Source organism: Medicago sativa, chromosome 1, assembly GCF_051527215.1.
Source record: "Medicago sativa cultivar Bolivia chromosome 1, Bolivia_mono, whole genome shotgun sequence".
Taxonomy (NCBI): Eukaryota; Viridiplantae; Streptophyta; class Magnoliopsida; order Fabales; family Fabaceae; genus Medicago; species Medicago sativa.
Window position 1 is genome coordinate 82,478,561 of NC_140749.1, and position 16,411 is coordinate 82,494,971.

Here is a 16,411-nt window from a genome sequence, read left to right on the forward strand (position 1 = left end):
AAAGGAACGGAGGGAGTAACAAACAAGCATGGCGCAGATAAAGTGTTCCTTTGAACAAAAATACACGTGTATCTCATCTCAATGAATAAAAACATAAACAAAATGGGAAAAGTTAACTTGTGGCTAAGACACAAGTTAATCAATTATTAAATTTTTATTAAAATATGTGCATTGAATCTAATTTTTAAATTTGTAATAAATTGAATGCACAAAACTTTTAAAAAAAATTCTATTTTTGTTCTTTAACATGTGCCTTAAGAACACAAGTTAACATACCTTAAAAAGAATATATGCACGTTAGTAACTTTCTCTCAGACAGGTATGTTAGCAGTCCGAATACCTTATATGCCTCATCTCGGCCCACCGCTTCGGCTATTTAGTCTTCTATCCTTCATGCTCGTGAATCGTGATGCCCTCAAAGATGGTTATAATTGGCGTGCCGAGTCGGGTCTTTCCTCCTTTTGGTCTTGTCCATGGATCACTCTAGGAATTATAGGGAGCATACCTCTTTTCATTGACATTCATGATCTTCATCTTACGGTGAAGGATGTTATATCATCTGGCAATCCTCATACTAATATTCACTACAACATTCTTCCTCCCTCTAAAGCAGACACCATAAACAACATTCATCTCAATTTCAATGCATCCGTCGAAGATGCTTTCATTTGGTCCAACAACAAGAACGTCACCTACACCGCTAAAAGCGGATATTCTTGGCTGCTTTCTCGTAAGGACCCGGTTATTATTCCTCATCCTCCTCCCTCTTGGTCTTGGGTTTGAAAGCTTCAGCTGCCTGAAAAAATCAAATTTCTTTTTTGGTTGGCATGCCATAACTCGGTGCCTACCTTATCCATGCTTAACCATAGAAATATTGCAACTTCCCCTGTTTGCTCTTGGTGTGGTTTGCAAGATGAATCTTTTCTCCATTGTGTGAGAGATTGCCATCACTCTAGATTCATTTGGTTACGGCTCGGTTTTACTCATCCGGATTTTTTCACAAATTCGGTATCTCATGTTTGGCTTAAAATCAATTTGGTTGCCCATTTATCTTTCATTTTTGCAGTTACTGTTTGGTGGGCTTGGAGAAATAGAAACATGATTTGTTTGGGCAACGAGCATTGGACGGCTAATCAACTTGCATCCAACATTCACGATATGGTTGAATCTTTAAAGTCCTCTTACCCTTTGTCTTCAAACGGTACTATGGAAGACAGATTTGTCAAGTGGAACCAAAACAACCACTCTGGTGTCATCCTTAATGTTGATGGGAGTTGTCTTGGCTCCCCCACTAGAACTGGTTATGGCGGAATTCTTAGAAATGTTGCAGGTTTTTACTTGTCTGGATTTTCCTGATATCTTCACGACTCTTCTGACATCCTCTATGCTGAGTTGTATGCTATCTATCAAGGCATCTCTCTGGCCAAAGAAAAGGGTATTGTCAACCTTATATGCTACTCTGATTCCTTATTATGTACGAACATCATCACCGACCCCACCTTGAAGTATCATGTTTACGCTGTTTTGATTCAAGACATAAAAGAGTTATTGGAGCAGACTCAAGCCTCTATCATCCATACACTCAGGGAGGGTAACCAATGTGCAAATTTCATGGCTAAGCTTGGTGCCTCGTCGAACATTGCTTTCACGTGTCATGATTCTCCTCCATCGGAACTGCTGCCCCCCATCCGTAATGATGCCTCTGTAGCTTTCTTTTTGAGGCTTTAGTGCCCTTTTTGCTTTTATTTTTTCTTTTTGTTCTTCTTTTTAGCCTCTGTAACAAAAAAAAAGAGGAATATATTCTTCCTTTTTGGTACAAGGAATATATTTTTCTGATAGCGTGTATCAGTAAAACAAAATAGATAAAGGGATCTTTTGTCATCTAGTGTATAAGTTAAGGCTATGTCTGGGGAACTCACAACTAAGATAAAAATTGTACTTGTACAGATACATAGTCTCATACTCCCATGTGATGCGACTTAAAATTTCGGATTAAGACCACTAAGACAAAGGATTGTGTAAGGGTTAATAAGTTAGAGGTTCAGAGTTCAAGTTCCGACAAAAAGAAAAACTAACCTAACAATTAAAACATTAACATGCCGGTGTTTAGCTAAGCTTCCCTAAAAATCCTAACACTACACCAATTTTTTTTTCATTATTTGATCAACAAATCTCTTTACATCTCAATTTGATACAATTGTGAAACTTATCATCTAATAGTAGAAACGAATTTATTCATGGTAGAACACTTATATGTATGTGCGGCATAAGACTAACCTAAGTGAATATTATAGATGTTTATGTTTAGGAAAATGATTGGTAGACCATTCATATTTTCATATCACCCATACACCCCAGCTATGAGAGGAGAGAGACAGAAGAGAGATGGATGATAAGGAAGAGAGACAAAGTGTTTGTGGGGTCTAGACCACATGTCACATATTAGTGTGGAGGTTTAAGTGTGTATGTCATCTATGGGTGTGCATGTATCACCACTCGTATATTTAATTAGAGTCCATCGTATGAAATAATGTAAGTCTTTGATTCGTGTGATAGAGATCTATGACGACCCTTATCACTGCCATGTGAGTTTTTATTGGTAAAATGTTTATGTTTAATGAGACATATTTTCATATGATTTAAGAATTTAAATGGTCGATATTATTTACATATTATTCTTTTCCACCCACCCTTTTTCGATCAGTTGGTCAAATATTTAAGACACTCAAATCTTAAACAGAATCGACCTCCCTCCGCTCATTTTACTTTCTTTCTGCTGATTGATTGATTAATTAATTGCTGTTTACTAAAGCCAGTCACCCTTATCATGTATATTTATTTATGATATGATTGATCAGAGCATAGTATTCTAAAGCAGGAGGAAATATTGTAACTTTAATTATTGTAAGATATGTTTGCATTCTTACGATCGAAACTATTATAATTATAATACTCTGCCTTTTGACTTAATACAACACACTTTAACTTAAAACAATGATGAAATTCCTTATGGTCACGGACTACAGACATTCATTCAGTTAGTGATTGTGTGAGAACACGGTTCATATCTCAAACTTGATAATCGAGATCCGACGTTTATGCAATCACTAACCACATGAATCGCCATTATATAAAACATGATATACAAGGGTGAATGTCTGATATACTTTACATGATTCAATATTACATTTACATAGTACAAACAACATAAGTAACTAAAAATACAAAGATAAGTGGATGAAATTTCCACCATATTATATATCCAATACACAATATTTTTATACAACACTTGTCATGGGAAAGGAACAACATTTTAATTAGTAGTACAACATATTTGTTCATGCTCACATGTATACCAAACTTCAAACATCGCCACTTTGAATTTACAAAGATTCTTGTTTTTTTTCTCCTTTCTTTTTCTTAAATTTGTCTACAAACGACAATGGTACCCGTACGTACATCCTTATCCTTATTATCTAATCCTAAAGTACAATGTAAACAACTCATCTAAAACCCTAATCCTATGTTTTGGGCGGGAATTGTGCTTCCAATGTTCATTAAATGCAGATTTTGACATTCAAATTTGAATGAGATTTTCCCTTCCACCATTTTGTATGTTTCCAAAGTCATATCATAAATGTTTCAAATAACCGTTAATATTATACATTGTTCCAATGCACCGGTATTGTAATTGTAATTAATAGTCTTTTATGTTTCCAATTCACATGCATATGGGATGAGGGATCTGAATGGCACCGAATACCCATTTCATCCTCTTCATTCTCTAACGAAAAAATCAGCATATACCTCTCTCTCAGCATCTTCTTCAATGTTCTCTCCATCTCACTGTCTCTTTATCTCTTTCCATTTTTTTCCTTATCTTTTCAAAAAAGTTGCTGCAAAACCCAAGTTAACAAATCATCTAAAAAGGAGAACGGTGGTGGTGCTTTTGTTTCCTAAGGTTTTCATATTGGGGTTTCACCATTTTTAATCTATTTCAAATGTCATCACTGGTTCTGATCTACATATTGTAACAATTTGGTATTGTAGTTTTCTTATTCCCCCAAAAATTTCAGTTATGATTCCCCCAAAAATTTCATATTGGGGTTTCACCAATTCAGTTTTGTAGTTTTCTGCATGCTGGTTCACTTTATCATTTCTTAAACCCATCCGTGTATGAGTGGTAACAATGAATGTTTGACTACAATGTATTTTTGTTAGCCAATGACTATTATTATCGTTTTTTTATTCCACTACATGTTGAAGAGGATTTAAGTTATGGTTATGATTATGAAAACAGAGCACTACTTATCCGCTACTATCATCAATAGAAGGAGAAAATTTGTTTGTTCAATTTCTTTTGTTGTTCATGACCAGGTAATATTTTGTAATTTAATTTGCTTTTGTAATTCGAGTTTAAATTAAGGACTGTAATATGAATTTTTTGGAGTTTTAAATTATCATAACTATTGTTTTTGTGTGCGATTCTTTATCTGATTTGTTTGTTGGAGGCTATTGATGCACCCTATTTTCTTTTTTACCATTCAAATTTTCATATTCATTTTATATTTTGATTGCAGTACATCTGCATAGAAGCTTTGGGAAGTGCAGATGTTATTTTTCTGATAGTTTTGCAGATTGGTCTTTAACGTTTGCAGATTGGTCTTTAATGGAATAGTTATATTAGTAACTATGGTGTATTTATGGATCTTTTGTAATATTTCATCTTAGCATTTAAAATAAAAAAAAAATCAAACATTCTTTGCAGGTAAAATCCTTAGTGCTTATTTTATGAGTGGTTGTGGAATCCATTTAACTATATGGGAAGGAGCTGAGATAGAGCAGATATTGTGTTTTTGACTCTATGAGAAGAATGTTTCTGATGAAGCTAACATGTTCATTTGAAGATGTGATGCAATGTTTAATAATGCTTCCTCAAATAACCCGACTCAGCTTTTCAGTTCCATTATTATTCTTCTGGTGCTTTCTCTGAATTATTCCCATCGTCTCAGATTCGAAGCTCAAATCCAATCTATGTACTTGATTTTTTGCCAACCATGTTTTCTCCCTCATGTGCCGTTGAGGTAATTATTTCCATTTCGTTGAGGTATATTGGTTACGAAATCACCATTTGTGTCATTTAATAATATATATATATATATATATATATATATAGTAGCAGGGTTATCCTGTTTAAAGAAACATATACTTAAATGAGAAGAAACCAGTACCACAACAAAACAAAAAGGTCGAATCTAGAACCACATTGAGACAAACTCAGCCACAAAATACCAATAATCGGGGCCAAAACTGAACTTCCCACACCTGCAGTGACAGAACATCCGAGACTAAGGACCTCACAAGTGAATTTCATGTTATCTCTACAAACAAATCCATTTATCTCATGTTATCTCTCATTTGATTATCATAAGAACATAAGAACTTAGTGCACATATGTCCAAATCAGAAACTCAAATAATCATTTATCAGCCTTTGGAGACCAATGATATCAAGACTTGAAAAGCCCATGAAATCTGATACACCATAAGAAAATAGTCAAAATCATTTTTAGCCTTTCATGAAATGGATGAATACATGTTTGGAATTGCTTTTTATCTGTTACTTTCTACTCTATGGCTTTTGATCTAAATATTCAAGTCATGTTGCAGCATATTTTGTTTAAGTTTCCTTTTCTTCTTCAAAAGACGGATATGCAAGTATTTGACCCGTCTAAGTATGAAGGTGTAGATTCTTTGAGATACACATGCAGTTTCCCCTTCAGTTTTTTCACTTTTAACTCTTTCCTTTTTGTGTTATGCTTTTTAAAACATTGTGTTCACATCGGGCTTTCCTTGATTTAAAGTCTTATATGTTTTGCTGTTCACATCCTGTGTCGGTGATATTTAGTGTAGTATCTTGCTTGACAATATGTAATTACTTTTAACATATGGTTTTGGTGTTTGAAAGGAACATATGAATCTGTTATAATTTTGATTATGTGGTAGGAACATATGAAACTACTAAGCTACTAATGGAATCACATTGCAAGTGGGCATACTTATGGAATCACATTGGAAGCTACTAAGCTTAGATTGTGGAACATATGAAGGCAGTGACATTTGATAAAGATCAGAATCAAGGCTACTAAGCTTAGATTGTGGTTTCCAGGGGTAGAGGAAAATGAGGAAGAAAAAGCACAATCAATTACAATCTGCTCTACATGTATAATGTCTTCCATATTCGAATTATTTCAAATTGCAAGTAATTTAAATTGAGTTTTAAGGTAGTTTTCTTTGACTGCAAATATAAGGGGCTTATTTCACAACGTTATACTTAGATGTGTATATTCACTATTGAAACTTATTTTGAGTTTCCGTGGTGACTTACTTTATCGAAATCACGGTGAGCCACTGTGATTTAGAAAAAGTTATAAGGTGCAACTTTTACAATAACTAAAAATTAACTAATGATTTGCCTGAAGTTTCTAATTCTTTTTACTGGTCCGATTACAGTCCCTCTCTGATGATTTTCTACAACTATCAGATTTGATTGAATCAACTGAGGTTAATTATTTTGTCCATGATTTTTGCAAGATAACTCTTCAGTCTACTGTTTTAGGTCAAAATTAATTTATTTTGTGTATAGAACAATAGTTATGCAGACCACCCATTTCAACAGGATATGTCAAAATTAATTTATGCAGACCATCCATTTCAATAATCAATAATGTTTGTTTGGGTTTGTTTGTATAATAGCAGGTTTTTTAAGATTTGTTTTGTGTATAATGTGTCATTTCACTCCACGTAGCTAATCTTAGTGTTTGTTCATGAATAGAAAGTGGCTCATAAAACAATTTAAGGGGTCGATTGTTCTATATTATTTTTGCTGATCTCGCTTAGTGTTTGAAATTAGTTCAAAGAGTGGTCTAAAAATTCTGCTAACATATGAGGATGATGATTTTGCATTGATAGTACTTCAAACGTAGTTTTCAAAAAAAAATAAAAAATCCGCATTGTATACACAACGTACCTTGATTATAAAACTACAGGCGAGGTCAACTTTACGCCACAATATCCAGGGTGACCTCCAGGAGTGGGTTGAAGATTTTAATGACTGATGAGAATGGTAAAAGCATGAATAGCACTTCAAATGTAGTTTACAAGGAGATTTTCCGCAATCTACTGATTTAAGCTCTTTTTTTAATGTATTTTTTTTATAAACAATTTATTTTGTACCGCAAGCATATTTAATTTCAATACATTTGCATGTTTTGTTTCCAATCGATATGACCCGTGCGGCAGCACGGGTGAATGGTCTAGTTTTAATTAACCATAGCTAGCAGCTAGTTTCCATCATGTTTGTGGTGCATGCATGTGATGTGATCATGAAGAATTGAGCCATTCTTCTAGGAAATGTTATTTGACCATGTTTGAGTTGTTTCCTGATTTTTATTAGAGTTATGAACATTGGTTTCTATTACTTCAGCTTCATTCTCTCTGTAACTTGTTAGAGCCTTGGGACGGGCGGTCGTTAAGATATTTATAACAAAATCTATACATTATACTAATGGGTCGGATTCCTTCATTGAAGGCACTCAAAATCAGTTTCTTGACTTCATCGTCCTTCAGCAATAAGACAGGAAGTCTTTAGGCGTTTTTCTAAACTTTCCTCTTGTGTCGGTTGAAACAGGACAAAATTAGATGTAGTGGATTCCCCTTCGTTGAATGGGACCAAAACCTAGATCTTACAAAAAGTTTTTTTGAAGAAAAAAGTTTTTGAGGTGGTTCGAATGACTTCAACTTTAAACTCTTTAATTCCTTCTAGGAAGTTATGAAGCTATAAGTGTTGATGTTGTTCGATCAGCTTCATCAAAATGAATGCCGAATTTTGGTATTATGGTTAAATTTTGGTTATAATTTGTTTGTATTCTTTATATTTAAACAAAAATTTATATCAAATGTTAAGATTATTAAAAACAAACAAGAAAACGATAAATCTTAAGGCATTAAGCATATTACAAGCTCGAAGGCAATGAAAACACACTATTAGATTAAGCAAAATCAAACATGATAGTAGACAAGGTGATAAACATCAAGAAACCATTTTAGCAAGTTTGCCAGCAACTTGATTTGATTTTCTACGAATCAAAGTCAACTTGGCTTGCCAAGGAGGATTATTAAGAAGCTCCCTTATACCAGAAATGAGAGGATCAGAAGATTTTCCTTTTTGTCCATTGTTCACAAAATTCACAATCCCTTCCAAAACCAGTTTGGTCAAACCTTTTCCCATAGCCAAGTCTAATCCTTTTAAAATTGCTTCCTTATAAATTATTTGGTTTCAACTTTTGAACTCCACCACACCATGCTGATTGAATCTGTGAATATCGCACCCAACCCATGATAGGTTTGGTCCACACAGCTTCAGGAGGGTGTGCATCTTGGAACTGGCTGAGTATATGCAACCGATTATTACAGCGGTGGTTACGACGGCTGCACATGCTACACTAAAAGATGGTGATAGCAACCCTCCTCTTCCTCCTTTGCCTCTTCTGCTATCTTTTCTCTTCTCTCCACTCATTTTTACTTTGATGAATGAATCTTTCTTTCACCGATTTAAAAGGCATAAAACACCATCATATATATTCAACTTTTTTGCATAGAACTACGAAAGGTTTTGCATAGTTTCAAAGCAAGAATTCATACCCTGAACACATAAAACAAAAAACTTTTTTGCTATATCTAGTTGACATGGCGTGAGGCATATAATATTACCGATGCTAGGACAATAAATATATCTACCATACGTCTTAGTAAAATTCCCTTCAAGAGTAAATAAAAACTACTGCAAGTATTGGTAAAACTAAAAAGCAGCAAAAATCATAAATATGAGCACAACCCCAAATTAAAAAATTTCAACACACAATTGAAAAGAAAAAAAAAACAAAGTGAATTAATTTGGCAACTTCATTTTGTTTTTTTATACTAGTATTTTTTAATTGTGTGTTCAGCAAAAAAATGCTATATCTAGTTATAAGTGCATTTGTCATCATTATAAATTAAAGTACAAAATGATACTTTGGAAGTTGTGTGGATAGTAATAATTAAGGGTACTATTGGAAAAAAAAAGTAACTAATAGTACATTGAAAAGTGAGAATGACATTCATTTTGAAACAAATTATTTTTGCTAAAGCGACACTCATTTTGAAACGGAGGGAGTAGTTAGATATTACAATTAAAAATAAATCATTAAGGGCCAGTTTGAATTAGGTTTATTTTGAGCTTATGCAAAATAGCTTATTATAAATAAGTAAGCCTTTATGTTAACTCATAAGTTCTCAATAACAAAAAATGTATTTTCATAAACTACGTCGACAATTTATGAATACAAAAAGCTTATTTATTTAGATAAGTGTTTTGCATACGCTCTAACATAAGTCAATCCAAACGGATAATTTATATTGACAGCTTAAATTTATATTGAAAATTAAAGGGGACAATTTTTTTTGGAATCAATATTTGAATTCAACAATTTTTTAATAAATCTGAACAAATATGATCTGGAATCAAACAAATCAAAATAGGGTCATGTTAACAAGTATCCCCGGGGCACTAGTTAAGAAAACTATAAAGAGAAAGTATTAAATTAAAAAAGACACTTTATTGACTTTTAAGGATTGACAACACAATTTCCAATACAATACACTATATTTGCTTTTTAACTAGTGTCCCGAGGACACTGGTTAACATTACTCATCAAAATATAAGAGAGAAAGAGAAATTAAAAACATCATCGAACCATATCTAGTCTCGGCTTGCACGCAAACCATAGTACGTGAGCAAATCGACATATAGAGGAGGTATTCTTGCAATGGTCACAAGACCAAATCAACAATGTTTGGACACACACACATAAAAAGATTCTCCTCAAAATATTCAATCATTTCTTTTATCAATTTCCTCCTTATTGTTAAAAAAAAATACTTCTTTATGTGTGTGTGACCAAACACTATTTATTTGGTCCTGTGACCATATTAGAATTTCTCCATATAGAGCTCTACGCACTGAAGATTTTCCCTGTACATTAAAATTTAATTTATTTTATTTTTTTCAATTTGTAATTATTTTTTGTAATTGTAAACAGTAACTGCTGCATTTTTTTAATTTCTTTTTATTTAACTGGGAGCAATGAGTAATTTTACCAAGATAGTGCGGACAAAACTGGAAAGAAAATAGGCCACACGAAATCGATAATTTGAAATTATATTTCCACCCAAATCTCAGTCTTCCTTCCCTAATCCTAATTTCACTATTTTATGCTCCTTTTTTTTTCTTCTTTCTGCCTCGTTCATTATATTTCCGCCGCTGGTTCAAGTTTCCATCACAGTTAACACCGCCTTCGCAGGTAAGATTCGTCATTGTTTCTTTTTTGTATCGTCCCTCTGTTTCTTTAGTAGCAAGGCAACTTATTTATTTTGAATCAGGGTTAAAATTGTTACTCAGAAAATAACTTATTTATTTTGACGAAGCTGAAAATTGTTGATTCAGGTGTGAGATCCACCGCTCATCTGTGCAAATCAGCCTACCAGCCTCCAAACCAATGGTATGCTCTTTCGCTCAAATCATCTATTACTTTGAATTGATGGAATTCCTAATTATACCGATGAGTAATCATTTATTTTCTGATCTATCCAACAAGCCCTATAGAGTTCGCGATGATCTATCCATGTATCTTAAGAAAGTAAATGTTGCGTTTCAATATGACAGAATAAAGAATGATCAGTTTAACGAACTTCGATATGAAGTAGTAAGTCATAAATATGATCATGATGAGTTTTTAAACCTCTTCAAAGAAAGAGTGAAGATCTTGTTTGAAGGGCATACAGATTTAATGTTGGGATTCAACATCTTGCTGCCAAAGGAACATCAAATCACACTTTCTTTAGGGTCTAAAGATGCATCAGCGTTTCTTGAGGCTGTAAAAGTATCGTTTCATGATAAGAGGGAAACTTATAATGAGTTTTTGAATCTCCTAAACAATTTCAAGGATCAAAGTGCTGTGGCAAGAGTGAAGGAGCTGCTTAAAGGGCATACCAATTTAATTTTGTGGTTCAACTACTTCCTGCCAAAGGAACATCAAATCACACTTCCATTTCAACTTGACACCACCGGTCAGTTAGTAATCTATGATTATTCATTGCACTTCTCATATGTTGATACTTTTATGCAGTTTTTTTTTTTTTTACTATATATATCCCTCATGTTTCTACCATATGCTGTAATGCCATGATTTTTGGTTTGTTGCCATCCACCATTATATTTGTTCGATATATTTAAATTGCTCAATCTTTCCTAGATTGAGTCTAATGGCGTCCTAGTTTAGAGACTAATTTGTTTAATCTAAAAAATTTATTGTAGGGGAAATGCATGGAAATGATTTTTCCTCACTACTTGACCTTTCCCTATGTCTTTAATTCCTTTTCATTTTCTTTTGTTGGGGAGTGGGGTTCAAATAAAATGCCATGCCTAATATTTAATGCTTTCAATTAGGATGTTAATATATGTGAGGATGAAAATGAATATCTATTGTTTTCTATACGTTGGCACGATCCATGACCACAAAAATGGGAAAGTAAACTAACTACTCACATGAAGAAGGAAAAAAAAAAAAAAAAAAAAAGATCACACATATTTGTTGTATTTTATGCTGGTCTAAATTTCCTTATGGGAAAATGGGGTAATCAATATTTGTTTATCTCCTCATTTTTCTGTGATATCATCAGATTAACGATAAAATATCTTAACTTTTATAAATTAAAAAAAATAACATGTTTAGAAATCACCTAACACTGTCATTGTGATTCATAGGTATAAAGGTGAAAAAGGTGAAGAAGGTAGAAGAGAGCGGTGAACTTCCTTGGGATGTGCTTGATATCATTTCCAGAATACTAGATTTCGATGACTTTTTTCAGTTTGCTAGTGTGTGCAAGAATTGGAGGGTTTTTCATAAAATTTCTTGGAGAAATTTCTTGGCATCCCAAGAACCACTACTTCTTCAAATTTCGAATCAAGTTAAGAAATCATATTTCTTTATTACCATACCTGACCAAAAAGTTTATCGTTAGGAGATGATGAAGTACTTCCTCTACCCTACTTATGTTTCGTCTTCTGGAGGATATTTTATCATGACAAAACACAACAGTTTATTTATGTTAATCAATCCATTTACAAGAATAAAGAAGGTAATCAATACCCTTCCTTCTGAAGTTAACTATTCTTATTTAACTGATCGTGCCTTGCTTGCTTTTGACAAATGCTCTAAGGAATTTGTCTTGGTGGTTTTATGCGAAAATCGATTGCATGTCTATCAATCTCGAAACTCTGGTTGGGTTACTTATTTGACAATGGAAAATGCAGAGATGGTTGTTGACTTTGTGGTTTTTCATAATATAATATATGTTATCACTAACAAAACCAACATTGGGGTACTCAGCTTGAATTCTGCAAATATTAAATTTCTCAAGCTGACTATTACTCCCGGCTTAACAATTTCCTTGTACCTTAGGTTGGTTGAATGTAATGAACAACTTTTAGTGGTTGATTTATTAATGACAAAAATAAGGAATATCTACAAGGTAGACTTCTCAACAATGAGTTTTGTCAAACTGGAAACTTTGGGCGATACTGCATTATTTTTTGTTTCAAAATTTGATAGGAGTAACTGTTATGCATTGAGCAACCCGGTCATGTGGGGATATGAGAGCAACTCTGTGTATGTCATCGATCTTTTCTCTACAACATGTTCCGTGTATTCAGGGGATGCTAACGAGTTGCAAAAATGCATCATGCTTCCGACTCCTCATGGAGCAAGTTCTTCCATGGTCGAATGGTGTTTTAGACATCTACGATATGAGGTAGATTATTCTCAAGTTGAGTAACTTGCATATTGTACACGTTGCTGCTTATGATCTTTCTGTTTCAACCTATGTTGGTTTGCCAATAATTAGACTAGAGTAAGAAAAACTTGTAATAATTTGTAGTTTCAATATTAGATAAGTATTGAGATTTACTACTAATACATTGATTAATATTGAGAATACATGAATTCAATGTGTTGGACTTTATTAGTTTGTTTACAAGTTGATAATGGAGACTAATAATGTTCGATGTATTTAGGTAAAGATGGATGCCGTTACAATAGTACCAATAACCCTTTTTAACACCATCAGAAACCATCGTTATTAGATGGCAATGAACTATGTACCATTGATTATCCAGTGAATAAGTTTTTTTTTCTTATTTGTATGCATTGGTTAATTTCATTTCTCAATTTTTTGAAATAGTCAATACGTTTTGAATTTTCTATATGTCAATCAATTTAGTCCCTTCGTCAAATCTTGTCGTCAACAGTGCTGACGTAGAGTTGTAAGTCAACTTTCATGTGTATAGGGACAAATTTAATCGAGAAATTTAAATTTACTTTTTTTTAAACGAAAGTCATTACAAATTGTTAGTGTGGTTGAATTATTCATTAAAAATTAAGTTAGTCTCTAAATTATGTCACTCATGTCATTATCAAATCCATCCTTAAATTATTTATCTTATACATCAGACTGATCTCTGATACTTTCAAATAAATGCACTTAAGAACTAAAAGAATGTGTTAATTAAACCACGGGTAAAAATACCCTTATTTGCGAACTTCGTAGAATTAGAGGAACCTAAAACTTGAGATCTTAATGAAGAGTCTCTGTACCACATCTTATTTTTCAAATCATGTGAATGTTTTGATGACATATTGTCATCATATATCCATAAACACTCCTAACCCCGCCTGTGTCTACTGTTTAAGATCAAGTGAATAGGCCGAATGCTAACTCGATACCTTTAACAGTAGTTGGTGTCAAAGTTAACTATTAGCCAATATTACCACATTATATGGTAAGAGCACAATATATAATTGAACCCTATATTTATTATTTACGGTGATATCAGTGGGACATATAACACACACAAACTCACAAGTAAACTAACAAAGAGTAGTAAGGAGAGATTTTCTATTGAACACTCTTTTTATTCACTCAAAAACTTGATACATCACAATGTTACAAGCATAGCCTTTTATAGGCTTCAAACTAAAGGGCGGTTACTAGATTTTTCTAGCTAAGTAAATACAAGGATGGCGCCAAATTATTCTAGTCCTATGGAGGCGGTTCACTATCTAGATTTTTCTACATAGCATCTTAACATCTAAGTAAATGTAGCAGTACTAAACTTAGGCGGTGCTGAATTTCTTATTTTACTTAATGACTAAGATGTTTTAGAATGCTTCTAGCAGCTTCTAGTTTATACTTGATTTAATTTTCAACATAAGGCATTAGCTTTGGATTCTAATTTGTTTAAGTAAGATGAAGGAATTTAATATCAACGACATTGAGTGCTCCTGCATATATACTCATAGAGCAATATGTAACGAAGATTTCTTTCTTAGACTTTGGCTGGGTTTTGATGATAACAACACCACATCTTAAAAAGAATAAAAATTATGGAGGTTCAAGTTGAAGAATGAAGATAATGGGACTTAGGCTTTACAATTATATTTTTGTAAGTATGGTCCTTATTTTTTATTTATCTTTCTTAACTTATGGAACAATTTAGAATGCTCAGAAAATAATTACAGACATTTTTTCTAAATTCTCATATGAAGCAATGCTAAAACTTTTATGAAAATAAAGCACACACTGACAATAATTTTTATTTAAATGTGATTTTGCAATAAAATATTTTTGCATGAAAATATTTTGATTAGAAAAATCATCTTTGTTTTTGGAAAAATCATATAACCAACCAATTATGCCACAAATAATTTAGTTTCAGCACATTTATCTTTGTAGGCATAATTATGTATACATGTTTTTTATATTCATTTAGCATCTATACATGCTTTAACGTTCAGCACATTTCGGCTAGTTTTCATTTTGTTTTAAAACGGCTATTTTTTATTTAAAATGAAGTTCATACTCTTTTTATGAATATGTGCCTTTTAAAATATGTTTCTATTCATTGATAACACTTTTTGAAAAAAAATAGTTTTGCTTCATAAACATCTTTTTAACCTCTATAAATTCAATTGAGAATCAAAACAATTTACATACAACAACTTTCATTATCTCAATTGACATTTTCAATATCACTTACTTTCAAACTTTCATTCAAATGGTTTTGAAAACTTTGCCCATACTTTAACATTTATTAAAAAAATTAAAAAAGTTTTCTGAGCACTAAGTCCATCGGTTTAAGAGTGATATTGATAAAAGTATACAGCCATACACATTTGATATTCTTCAATTACTTTGTTGTAAAGTTTCTCGCCATTGTTGGTGGGAATTGTTGTAAAAGATAGTGGAGTGTTGTCTTGTTTGTTTGTGAGAATTTCGTCATAGATTTGGTGAAGATTCTTGTTGTAAAGATAGTGGGGTGCTATCTTTGTGTGTAGAGAAATATTTTTAAGGGGTCTAGAGATTAAGGTTGCTTTGTAACAAAGATTCTTTACATAGTGAATTCCTTCACAGGATGTGAAGGGAGTGGATGTACCCTGAGGTATAAAGGGGAACCACTATAATTCTCTTGTGTCTTTTCTTCTTCCCTTACTCTTTATTTTCTGCATTCATACCTTCATCATTATTTACCGGAAAAATTATCAACAACGCTAAACTAAGAAAAATTAACCAATAATCCTAGAAATCTAATTCACCCCCCTCTTAGGTTACAATCTGAACTTACACAATAAAGAATAAGTGGAATCTTTCAATTCATTTGCAATTGTTAAATTTATACCAGCATATCGGAGAAGATGACCATATGTATATTGAATTTTTTTCTTCTCTTTATATTGTGAAAGATGAGGCAAAAAGTTGAAATAGTCACACCAAAAATGTAAAGTTAGGGTTATAGAAACCATGTTCTATAATCTTTTATCCAACAAAAAAGGAGGAAGCATTTTCAAAAGCAAACACTCAAATTCCATTATTACACTAATTACCAAAAACAGAAATCCCTTGTCACAACAAAAAAAATTAGGCAAAAGCTAACAGAAAGACACCAGCAAACATACCAGTGATAGTCATTCTTGTTAGTTTTAGCATTGAGAAAATCATTAGCAGCACCAATCTTAGAGGCTGGAGCTTCCGTTGACGATGAAATGTTAAATAACGGATATTTCTTTTATCATGGGAAAACACTAGCTAAGCATGGAAATCAAGACTGCTTGCAGAGATTATGACACCACTAATGTATATCCTTTTATTGGATTGGGAATCTAATATCAATTCAGAGTAAGTACTGACTACCGAGTAAAAATATGACTATGCCATAGAACTGCACATAGATATAGGACTGGTAGTAGCTTTGTTAA

At 32.8% G+C, this 16,411-nt stretch overlaps 3 protein-coding genes and 1 long non-coding RNA gene across 4 annotated transcripts; all 4 read left to right on the forward strand.

The window, feature by feature from the left end:
- Positions 1-1,098: 1,098 nt before the first annotated feature.
- Positions 1,099-1,728, forward strand: LOC146958161 (uncharacterized). The gene is made up of 2 exons (XM_085751624.1): positions 1,099-1,330; positions 1,412-1,728. The coding sequence occupies exons 1-2, from the start codon at positions 1,099-1,101 to the stop codon at positions 1,726-1,728; spliced, it is 549 nt and encodes a 182-aa protein (XP_085607750.1).
- A 1,949-nt stretch (positions 1,729-3,677) lies between these two features.
- LOC146958162 (uncharacterized) lies at positions 3,678-6,488 on the forward strand. The gene is made up of 3 exons (XR_015024581.1): positions 3,678-4,377; positions 4,769-5,084; positions 6,006-6,488. It is a non-coding gene; the product is annotated as an uncharacterized LOC146958162 (long non-coding RNA).
- Positions 6,489-10,157: 3,669 nt separating this feature from the next.
- LOC146958163 (F-box/kelch-repeat protein KIB1-like) lies at positions 10,158-13,094 on the forward strand. The gene is made up of 3 exons (XM_085739736.1): positions 10,158-10,402; positions 10,546-11,168; positions 11,866-13,094. Exon 3 carries the CDS (start codon positions 12,126-12,128, stop codon positions 12,933-12,935), a length of 810 nt encoding a protein of 269 aa, XP_085595862.1. The 5' UTR covers positions 10,158-10,402; positions 10,546-11,168; positions 11,866-12,125; the 3' UTR covers positions 12,936-13,094.
- On the forward strand, positions 10,661-12,122 carry LOC146958164 (paired amphipathic helix protein Sin3-like 6). Its single transcript, XM_085751630.1, has 2 exons — positions 10,661-11,168; positions 11,866-12,122. The coding sequence occupies exons 1-2, from the start codon at positions 10,661-10,663 to the stop codon at positions 12,120-12,122; spliced, it is 765 nt and encodes a 254-aa protein (XP_085607756.1).
- Positions 13,095-16,411: the final 3,317 nt, after the last annotated feature.

Excerpts from the sequence above, each read along its gene's own strand:
- LOC146958163 (XM_085739736.1), top strand. The coding sequence starts at position 12,126 with ATGATGAAGTACTTCCTCTACCCTACTTATGTTTCGTCTTCTGGAGGA.
- LOC146958164 (XM_085751630.1), top strand. The coding sequence starts at position 10,661 with ATGAGTAATCATTTATTTTCTGATCTATCCAACAAGCCCTATAGAGTT. Across the intron at positions 11,169-11,865 it reads ATTTCAACTTGACACCACCG|GTATAAAGGTGAAAAAGGTG; the intron begins GTCAGTTAGTAA and ends TGTGATTCATAG.
- LOC146958161 (XM_085751624.1), top strand. The coding sequence starts at position 1,099 with ATGATTTGTTTGGGCAACGAGCATTGGACGGCTAATCAACTTGCATCC. Across the intron at positions 1,331-1,411 it reads AATTCTTAGAAATGTTGCAG|GCATCTCTCTGGCCAAAGAA; the intron begins GTTTTTACTTGT and ends CTATCTATCAAG.